Source organism: Puccinia triticina, chromosome 6A, assembly GCF_026914185.1.
Source record: "Puccinia triticina chromosome 6A, complete sequence".
Taxonomy (NCBI): Eukaryota; Fungi; Basidiomycota; class Pucciniomycetes; order Pucciniales; family Pucciniaceae; genus Puccinia; species Puccinia triticina.
Window position 1 is genome coordinate 7822435 of NC_070563.1, and position 11300 is coordinate 7833734.

At 46.0% G+C, this 11300-nt stretch overlaps 2 protein-coding genes across 2 annotated transcripts; one reads left to right on the top strand and one right to left on the bottom strand.

The window, feature by feature from the left end:
• Positions 1-1596: 1596 nt before the first annotated feature.
• Positions 1597-2016, bottom strand: PtA15_6A896 (uncharacterized protein; the record flags this gene model as incomplete). Its single annotated transcript, XM_053170648.1, has 1 exon — positions 1597-2016. The coding sequence occupies one exon, from the start codon at positions 2014-2016 to the stop codon at positions 1597-1599; it is 420 nt and encodes a 139-aa protein (XP_053021819.1).
• Positions 2017-5641: 3625 nt separating this feature from the next.
• Positions 5642-9547, top strand: PtA15_6A897 (uncharacterized protein; the record flags this gene model as incomplete). The annotated part of the gene is made up of 15 exons (XM_053170649.1): positions 5642-5654; positions 5751-5820; positions 5890-6101; positions 6185-6471; positions 6550-6715; positions 6798-7022; positions 7441-7871; positions 7959-8177; positions 8248-8329; positions 8412-8542; positions 8605-8742; positions 8843-8943; positions 9001-9098; positions 9182-9325; positions 9426-9547. The coding sequence occupies 15 exons, from the start codon at positions 5642-5644 to the stop codon at positions 9545-9547; spliced, it is 2439 nt and encodes an 812-aa protein (XP_053021820.1).
• Between the last annotated feature and the right edge of the window lie 1753 nt (positions 9548-11300).

The window sequence follows — 11300 nt, forward strand, 5'->3', positions numbered from 1 at the left end:
TTCCTTGCAAGAACAGAACCTACAACTCTGTGTATTCAGTTTTTCTATATTGGTTGGGATTTTTAGTGTAGCAGATCCTTTCTGCTCCTGCTTAAATCAAGACATAACTCATAAGCCTCTCCTGCGGAGAGCCCTCCGGGCGGGGTCCCCCGGACCCTCCGCCCGAGAGGCTTTGTTAAGCTAGAGCCAATGTGGTGTCGGATCCAATTGTGTCTATGGATGGATTCTTCATCACCGCGGGTTTGAGGGACAGGCGCTAGCCATGGACTTAGGCCACCTATGCTGCGTGCCGGTAACCCCCAATTATGTGCATATGGTAGATATGGTGTTGCAAGCGCGTCTGGGCACATACCCAACTCCCGCTTGGCCGAGTGCCTGCAGGGGTTGGGTATGTGCCCAGCGGGCTTGATTGGGCAGGTTGCGCGGGGGGCAGAGCTTGGCACACAGTCAAGTCCCACTTGGCCGATGGGATCTGTGACTTGGCATGCAACACGCCGGCCCTTGTCTCTGCCTCAAAAGGCAAGAACAATGTGCCCTCAAGGAGGGGAAATGTTCTCCCTTCTTGACATCGCACATCGGACATCAACAAGGGAGCTTTTCCTTCTTGATGGCCGGTCTGTAGGCTGGTCATCGGGGAGGAAAGACTCCCTTCGCGGTGGTCAATACTTGTATTGATCATCAAGAAGGGAGTCTTCCCTTCTCGATGACCAGTTTGTAGACCGACCATTGAGGAGGGAAACTTCTCTCCTTGATGGCCGGCACAGCGTTTGGTGTGCGTGGCACCCTTGCTTGAAATTGGCCCAGCGGGGCTGGGCCGATTTCAAGCAACCAAGCGGGGGTTGGGAGTGTGCCAGGCGGGCTTGAGGATCGGCCAAGCAGGCTTTAGGGTCGGCCACGCGCACTTGGCCTTTTTTCGGCCAAACTTTGGTGAGTGCCCAGACGGGCTTGCAACACCATATAACGGGTTGAAGTGTGTGGCAAGTGTCCGGCTGCTTGAAGCCTCCCAGGCCTTCTTGTCTACCTCACCCACCACTCGACCCGACACACAGGATAGCCTCGTCGAGTCTACCCCGGATTGGTTATCGATGAGACGAACTATTGCAACCAACCATCGATCATTCAATCTGCTCAAACATCGTTGCCATGGAACAACAAGTCCTAGCTCCACCAACAAGCTGGCATGCCCGAATGTACCCTAAGCAATTCCAAATCGGGAGGAGCGTTGTTTTGGAAACAGGGCAAAAAAAAATGTTTACGAGTAAAAAAAAGCGCGCCATTTGAGCCACGTACACATTAATTTGTAACCATGGGTGGGGGGCGCAACAGTGGAAACAATGAGCACACATGAAAGCGAGAGTAGCATACAAAACATGTAACCAGACAATCATTGTTGCCTGGTGAACAGGCAGATGAGCAAAAAATTAAACAGAAAGAAACAGAGATTTGAGAAGTTAGCGGTCCAAGATGGACTGTTTCACCATATAAGCAACACTACCATCCCCCTGTCATCTGCACCTTGAATCAGCAGCCCCTCATTCCCATTCATCACACCTCGCTCCCTTCCTTCCATCTTATTGCATCACCAAGTGGCTATGTTCATCGAAGTTGCACCCTCGGAGCGAGGATTGTTGCCTCCTCCATCACCCCAACAATCTCAAAGAGCCGCTCCTTGAACAAACCCATTGACAAAACGTCGGATTTCAAAACAAACATCTTCGAGTTCTTCACGACCTTCAACAAGTCATCCATGCGCTTGAACGCTCCCCATCCGACCTCTACCATTTCGCCAACCAAGACTGCCGCCTCGGCGCCGTTCATAGAGGAAGTATCATCAACACCCCGGAACATAGGTGCCACCGTGTGAGATATGCCTGGTATGCGATCTTCAACCATCCGCAAGAGCGCGAAGCACACCTCCTGAAATCGATTCATCAAACGAGGTGATGAAAGCTTGGCCATACCCTTCCGATCTTTCTTTCTCTTGAGCACATCGGTGATCCGCTTGAGCGCAGACATTCCAGAGTTGAGTTCCGCCGCAATTATTCCTTTTGGAGTTAGTTGCACTGCTGACGCAATCGGCTCTATCGCTCCGTGGTTGATGTTATTTTGTACCGGATCAGGAGCGCTCGACCCACCAGTGGCAAAAGTTGGGTGTGCAGTGCTGAACGGAGCATATTCTTGTTGGCCCGGGCGAAATCGTTTTGAGAAATTCAGCTCGTAAGGCGAGAAAACACCTGAGTTACGTCGCTTGGAAGATTCAGGTTTGGGTAGATGTGAGCTTTTGATGACCTCGATATCGGAATCGCAAGGGTCGCTGTTGATTTGAATGGTGGCGGGCTGGGGTCTACTGGGTGCCTTTTCAACAACCAGAAGTTTGAATTCTCGCGCCAAGAAATACATGTGGATGCATGCGCTGCCGGACCTGGTGAAGAACATGCAGCTGCAGGTGAGCAGGCGACCCTCGATGACTCCAAACGGAGGCAGGTAATCGACACGATAGGACATCTCGGTTGGGTTAGAAAAGGAATCAACCTGGAACTAGAGTGTGGTGTTGGTTGCGTGCAGTGTCAGTTGTGTCGATTCATCTGCAGTAAATTTTAAATACATGTAGGAGGAGCATACATACATGGTTGTTGTACTTGAGGATCCGAGCGCCAATCTGCTCCAAGTACTGCTTGGTGAAGCCTTTTGCCCGATTCTTGGTTCTCAATTGGAACTTGTTTGCGCGTTGTTTGACGAATCCCGTGTTCGCCTGACAATGATCCCTGCCAAAATCGGGCTCCACAACGTCGCAGAAAGTCTGTGTCAGCTCATTGATGCAAGGCCGCTCAGATGCCGAGATGTATCGTGACTTCAGGACGCGGTGCCAAGCCTCCGCGTAATTATTGGTGTCCATACCCTGGTGTGCAGTCTGTCGTAAAAAAGAGGAATTTCATTTTAGTGCTTCCCAACAACGGAAGGGATGCAAACGGCGAACTTACAGTGCGGTAGTATAAAGACCAGTGTTTGATGTATGTATACCACTGTGAATCGACGTAATCTGCGAACCCCTTGCTCACTAACCGCCACTTGCTGAGATAAATCATCATCCGGCTTCTTGGGTAATCGCCAGCGTAAAGCATCTGTCGGAAATCTGCTATCGCCTCAGATGAGCGATTTCCCAGGTAATTGGCTGCTTTACTCTTCACGGCTTTCATGACATGGAACAAACACCAAAAGTGTCTTGGTGCTTGTTCCATGAGGTCGCCAAAAGATTCCGAAACCGCTGTCTTGATGGCGAGGGCACAGTCGCTCATCACGGCGTGGGGCACAAGTCCGCACGAGAATCGGATCCAGCTGAGGATGCGTACAATGGGATCTCTGTGATATCAAAAAGTTAGTGGTAAGTCAGCAACAGACTGGATGAGTTTGTTTTTAGGAATGGAATCATGTACGATGAGCACTTACATGGCCAGGGAGGTGGTGAAGGCCCAGCATACAGGCAATCCTTTGCCAGTGATGGGGTTGCGGATCAAGACCGTATATAGACTGACTTTGCGGCCTTGAGAGAGGAAATAATTCTTCACGGTGTTGTGTGTTGCATCAATAAATATCATAGTCTTGCCGTGTTCTAGCATCATCTCGCGTTGCCACGGAGATTGAATTGCAAAAAGAAACGCATCGGAATCGGTCAGCACAGGGGCATAAGTGTGCCAGCCGGTACTGGTCAAGTGAGATTCCCAAAGTGACATCGACACGAATACGTCCCGGTCCCGTCTAGCTTGAAAAGTGAGCCTTGTCTTGATCAGGTAGTTGACATGGTCGTATAGGACCGCATTCGATGCCGGAACAACAACACCGGTCCTGGCACAAAGCTGAGGTGTTGGCGGTGCAATTAGAATTCAGTGTTGGTGCTTTCCACACCTACCAAGAAGAAGACAAGAAAAACTTACAGCATGAAGGTCTCGAGATGACAAGAGGCGATGGATGCCTTTCCATCCAATACCCGAATCAACACGGGTGATGATCCAGTCATCAATAACCTTGGGAATCCGAGTGTTTTCCATGTCTTCTTTAGTGTTGAGTTCGTGCGAATGTTTCCAATGCCATTCGACCCGCAGCGAGTCTGTGGCAATGTGGTGGGTGATGGTGAATCTGGCCTTGCAGCCACACTTCCTTCCGGATTCTTCTTTCCGGGAGTTGATTGGAGCCTCGTGGTGCCCGTTGCGAGGACATTTGTAGTAGAGCTTGAAATGGTACTGCATCGGTGGGCCGGGTTTCTTGATTGGAGGGGTTTCAACTTGATTGGTAAAGCAGTTGTCGAGGGTCCAACGAACTGTCTCTTGCATTTTTTCAACAAAAAGCTGGGCTTCTCCCATAGAACGGCCAGGAATGGAGAAGCAAAACGGATGACTGTTGAAAGCCGGACCAGCGCCGCCTAACCAACGGACCATTCTTAGCGTGCACGGAGCAAGCTTGACACCATGTGGAACAGGGACCTCTTCGATGAACGGTTCAGGTACAATATCTTCAATGTCAATAATGAGTGGATATTTGTTACTGGGTGGTTTTAGTTCGGTGTTTAGCATTGCTTGGAGGGATGAAAGCACTGAGGAATGTGGAGATGATTTTGTGTTGGCGTTTGAGGTGATTGAGAGCATTTTTCAATGGAGTGTGGCGAGGAAGGTAAGGGATAAGTAATTGGCTCGGGTCTTATGGATGGTAATGTGGGGGATGAAGCGGTGAAAGGAAATTTGGGGGGGAGTGAGGCAGGAATGGAAAGACCTGAGGGGAAGGCCGGTGCCGGAAGACAATAACGCAGGCAACGATATGTAAGGATCAAAAGCTTGGGGGGAAGGTTGTAAAAAAGCCGGGCGACTGGAGGTAACCGAAAGGGTATGAAAGGATTAACTTGAAAGTAAATATGTACAAACAACGCAATGATCGTGATTTTATGAAAGGCAAACACTGAAAGCTTAGGTTTGCTGTATAGATTAAAAGGTTGGAAGCTTAGATTTCTGGGCAGAGGTTGACGGTTGTGGTTGATGCAAGACAAAATTGATAAGAAAAATTGTGAGTTGTGGTCAATGCAAAACAAGATTGATATGATGGCTCCGGGCCGAGTGAATAACTGGGTTGATTGGAGGGCTATTGCTTTGTGGCAGCAGCAATAGCTACTTATATGGGGCCTCACGGTCCCAGGGCTCTCCTTGGGAAGACAATACTCCAAATGTTTTACATTGGAGGCGAACTCAGACAACCGGACATGCAACAATGTGTAGGATAATCTTGGTCATAATTAACGGGCTGCAAAGCCGAGGCGGTAATCACTGTATGTAATGTGTGACACCCTTTTTTTTCCCGGGGCCCATTTCTAAGGTTACGTGTCCGGATTAAGAATTGCTTAGGGTATTTTCAACTGAGCAACAAGCTGTACTCCGACACGCTGCTTTTACCTAGGACGGACTTCCCTCTACGTCGTCTGAAGTCGGAGGAGAGTGAAGCTCAGTTACGCCTGCGAACCACGAAGCAATTATGGGACTGGCAGGCTAGTCTGTTCAGACTTCTCTTGATTGTTTCGAGTGTCTTCATCAGTCTGACAAACTATGACTTCCATTTGTTTTGTAGAGTAAACAACTGCAGAGACCCGTCTGGACGCTGCATGACGGACCTCCGTACGCCAACGGCGCGATCCATATGGGCGAGTCTTCTCTTCAATGCTTGCCGCGTCTCTCAAAAATTCATCATTAATTCTCTGTCGCTATCATCAGGTCATGCGCTCAACAAAATATTGAAAGATATCATCAACCGAAATAAGCTGTTGCACGGTTTCCGGATCAAGTAAGCAAATGGGTTATTCTTGGAGTGATTCAGGTCTATCAAGACTGAGAACCCCCTCCGTATTACCAGCTATCTCCCTGGTTTCGATTGTCATGGTTTACCCATAGAGCTCAAAGCCATACAGCGAATTCGCGCCACCCATCCTGATACCGAATCACTCGATTCAGTCCAAACTCGCGATGCTGCTCGGGCAACAGCGATGGAAGGTATTGAACTGCAAGCGATGCAATTTGATCGTCTATCTATACTAACAGATTGGGAGAAAGCATGGCGGACACTGGGTAGGTGGGCTTCGATCGAGTGATTTGGCCGCGATTCAACCAGATGATTAAGGATATTAACTATCCTGATTTGACATGTAAAGATCATGATTACGAAATCAAACAGCTCAAAGTGTTTGCTCAAATGGTCAAGAATCGCCTTATCTCCCGGCACCGGAAACCTGTCCATTTCTCACCATCTTCAGGAACCGCCCTAGCTGAAGCTGAAATCGAATATCGAGATGATCATCTGAGTCGTTCAGTTTACGTGGCATTCGATATTGTAAATCCTTCGTCCGCTTTACAAGCGATCGTAGCACAATTCGATTTCACTGCAAAGCTCAAAGCTGTCGTATGGACCACAACTCCATGGACTCTGATAGCTAATCAGGTAAGTTATTAGATCACCGGCAGCTTCTTCTTGTGCCGATCAATTCAAGATAACATGACATATCCTTTTGGGCTCCAGGCGGTTGTAATCAGCAAGTCGGCGCGGTATTCTCTCGTGAAACTCTCTTCCGATCACTCATCATCCGATGCGGAAGTCGTGATATTTGCAACTGAGCGACTCCCGGCCCTCAAGGAACTTCTCTCAGATGGATCGCTGAAGCTGGAAGTCGTTGGCGAACTTAGTGGTTAAGCTTGTGGTCTTCATACAATGGCCTTATCCTAATACTATCTGATTTATACCTTTACATCTCCGATATTTCATTCCAGGCGAGGAGCTAGAATCGTCCACGTATCACCACGATTATAACCCTTCAGAACTCCCAATCTTCAGTGCAAAGCATGTCACGGTCGAGAGTGGAAGTGGACTTGTACATACCGCGCCATCTCATGGGCTGGAAGATTTCTATGCATACACCGACTTCATGAAAACTCGGCGGCCCTCAGAGACCTTTCCTTTGATCGAGGTTGTTAATGACGAAGGCAAATTCAATGGTTGGGGTGCTGCGGAATGGAGCAGGAGGTTACATGGAAAAGCAGTGCTAGAGGAAGGAAATAATGAAGTAATTTGCATGCTAGAAGAGAGAAACGATTGATCGGAAAGGAAGTTAAAATTCGACATAAGTATCCATACGACTGGAGGACAAAGAAGCCTATTCTAACGAAGTCAGTGCTCCAGTGACTCGAATGCAAGACGTCAATATTTATTTTAATTTTACTTTTTTTCGTACCTTCTGTAGAATCACGAGTCAATGGTTTGTGGAACTTGAAAATATACGCAAGGCTGCTCTTTCTATGATTGAGCGTGTTGATTTTCACCCTCCGGCAAGCAGAAACCGCCTCGAATCATTTCTCAAATCTCGCTCTGAATGGTGCATATCTCGCCAACGGCCCTGGGGCGTTCCAATCCCAGTGCTATACTCCGTTGAAACCGACCTGCCGTTATTAACCTATGAATCTGTCGAGTGGATTATCGAAGTTTTAAGACTGCGAGGTACTGATCATTGGTGGAAAGGACCCGTTGAAGACTTTATCCCACCTGGCACTTCAGGCAAATTCAAGAAGGGTACCGACGTGATGGATGTATGGTTCGATAGCGGCGTGTCCTGGCTGACTTCCGACGGGGCCCCAGCCGACATGGTATTGGAAGGATCTGACCAACATCGAGGATGGTTCCAGTCCCAGATGCTCACTTTCATCGCTGCGAGTCCGTCGCACCAACACGATAATCCGGTCTACAAATCAGTTGTCACTCATGGTTTCACGCTAGATAAGCATGGTCGAAAGATGAGCAAATCAAGTGGCAACGTGCTTAGTCCACTCGAGTTAATTAATGGAGATGAAGTGCGCCTCTTTCTTGTTTTGGTTTTTTATGTAAGAAAAAAAAACTACTTTGGTTAATTGGTTTTGACCTTGCCGTTTCGAGGTTAGACAAAAAAGCAGCCTGCATTTGGGATTGATGTTCTTCGGTTTTGGACGGCCTCAGTGGATTTCAGCAAAGATGTGACGATCGGGGTCGATCAACTTTCACGGCTCTCAGATGCTGTTCGGAAAATTAGATCTACTGCTCGGTTCTTACTTGGTAATGTGTATCGAGATGGAAATGTCAAGTCGAGTAAAGATGGCTTACCTCGCGACGATTTTGGGCTAGTGAGTGAATGTATTTTTATCGAAAACTCTTCAAGAATCATGTTAAGTTAACATTTGTTTATCTGGACAGATCGAAAGATACATGCTACACCTTCTCTACGAGTTCCAGCACTCAGTCCAACGTGCTTACAACGAACTTGATTTCAAGCAAGGTTAGCACTTGGATACCATTCTCGTTCTCTCATGAAAACCATCTTGAAACTCACTGTGTTCTGGTATGTTTTTGATTCTCAGTGGTACAGCTTGTCATAAGCTTCACAACGAAAACACTATCGTCATTTTATTTCGAAACGGTCAAAGATATACTTTATAACAATGCTCAGGGGGATCTGGAACGTCAACGCGTGCTTGATTTGATGTTGAAAGTGAGTGACATCAACTGCATCTGGAACTCATAGTGCTAGAATTGTTGACAGTGTGTGTGCAGATCCTAGATATCTACAAACTCGCTATTGCTCCGATCTTAACCCATCTAGCTGAAGAAATTGCAACACATCAACCCTCTTTTGTTCCTTCTAACACGTCTCACCCTGCCAGTGTCTTCGAAGAATGCTGGCCACCATTGGTATGTAATTCGATCTGTAACTGCAACCATATTTCTTTACGAAATGACACATCTCCGTATTGATTACCGATCGGCTGTTTACTTATTTATCTGTTAAAAGTGCGAGGACTGGAAAGACTCAAAGATTGCTAACAAGATGGAATTCTTAATTTCTATAAGAGATTCGATCATGCGTGAAGCAGAGGTCTTGAGACAAGCTAAGTATGTAGAAAACTGCCATATTTTTCTCAAACTCAATAACTGACGCTTGATGGGTAGAAAACTTCGCTCTTTGGAAGAAGTTGAATTGGTGCTTGATATTTCCGGGGCGATCGGGAATTCACCAAACGAAATGGCAGAGACTTTGGTAAAGCATGGTTAGTTGCCGAAGTTACGAATTTCTTGAGGTTACTAATTTTACTGATTTATCTATTTTTTCGTGGGTGATCTGTCTATCTAGATAGCTTACTACCCCGCTTGTTTGGGCTGTCAGATGCATCAGTCTGCAAGACTGCCAATGTGACCAACACGGTCCTTAATATCGCTGCCCCGGCTTGGCAACATCCATTCGAATTCAGATTCGATGATCGTCAAGACTTGATCAGTAAGTTCGTCTGGCTCTGATGAGATTGTTTGCGCATGGATTTTCTCAGGATATTCTTCATTCTCATTGATTTGTTTTTCTGTTGTTGTCTCGTACTTAGTTAAACTGTTTATTGTTCCTGCCTGGAGGTCGAAATGTCCCCGATGCTGGAAGTTCACGGCAGAGGAAGGTTGTCCGGTTTGTGTTCGATGTGCAGAAGTCTTGACAACACCGCCACCATAACATTCTTGGGTGAAATGATTTGCTACATGATAATTCAATCCCTTTTGTTTGTTCTCAATTGGAAGAATATTTTATCTTGACTTGTCCGTCTGCCATTGGAAGTCAACTCCTAGGTGGTGAAATCTTTGTGTCTTGATAATCTATCACCCGCAGGCAATCATGATGAAGGACACAAAATACTCAACATTCATTACATATGCTTGTGCTGTTTCTTTTCCAAACAACAATGACAGCGGTACTCAGTTAAGTTAGGTGGAGGGTGCTGGTCATATGATGACCCGATTCTGCATAAAATCTGACATCTGTTGGCTCAGATTTTGCAGGGAAGTCTAGGTCCCTGAAGATCCCTGAAGTGATCCAGAGCTTCAGATTTCAGATTTCACAGGGAAATCTGGAATTTGGGACTCTGGATTGCTTCGGGGATCTTCGGGGACCTAGATTTCCCTGCGAAATCTGAAATCTGGTGGCTCAGATCATTGGAGGACTTGTCGTCGATCTGGAAAGTCAGATCTGAGCCACCAGATATCAAATTTTGCAGGGAAATGGAGGACTTCCCATCACTTTTGAACAGATCTGGAATTTCAGATTTCGCAGGGAAATTGTCAGCTGGCTACTATGGCAGAGCCACCGTGACATAGAAATAATACAAATAAAACCATAAAAAGTAGTGTTACATATGAAAGAGACATTATTACTCCTACATATGTAAAACTACGCAAAAACATTAAAAACATATATAAATAGGGGTTTACTAAACGTACCCGGTTTTTCCCCGTTTGTACCCGGTTTTTGCGTACCCCCTTTTCCGCGTGCGTACCCGGTTTTTTTCCACTCATTTCTACGCAACGCAAATAATACCAAAATTCATCTAAAATGATGAACATAATTATCATGCAATCAGAATTTCAAAAAACTCAATTTCCAAATGATTAATTAATTTGTACCCGCTTTTCTGGGGTAAATACTAAGGGTATAACTTTTTTGTTACATGCCCCAGCCGCACAAAAACTTCAGGGCACTTATAATTGTGGATATTCTACATTCCCTGAAATTTTTAGGATTTTCAGGGAGTGGGCGGTGGGCTTAGTAGGAAAATTCCCGCTAACTGAATAACTTTTTTGTTACATTTCCAAACAAGCTAAAAATTTCAGGAATATTTAAAATCTGTATAATCTCCGTGTCCTGAAATTTTCAGCAATGATGTGGCATAAAAACATGAGATATAAGGGGTGTGCGGCAGTCTTAAGGGGAAAAATCCAGCTAATTGAATAGCTTTTTTGTTACATATCACAGCAGTCCAAAAACTTGAGTAAACTTTCAAATATGCATCTTCTCCTTGACCTTGAATTTTTAGCAATTTTGTGGCATCAGAACATGAGTTATATGGGGTGCGCAGTAGTAGGTATTATGACTACCGCGCATCCCTTACATCTCAGGTTATGATGCCACAACATTGCTAAAAATGTCAGGTCACAGAGGATATTCATATTTGAAATTTCAATCAAGTTTTTAGACTGCTGTGATATGTAACAAAAAAGCTATTCAATTAGCTGGATTTTTCCCCTTAAGACTGCCGCACACCCCTTATATCTCATGTTTTTATGCCACCCCATTGTTACAAATTTCAGGACACGGAGAATATACAGATTTTAAATATTCCTGAAATTTTTAGCTTGTTTGGAAATGTAACAAAAAAGTTATCCAGTTAGCGGGAAATTTCCTACTAAGCCCACCGCGCACTCCCTGAAAATCC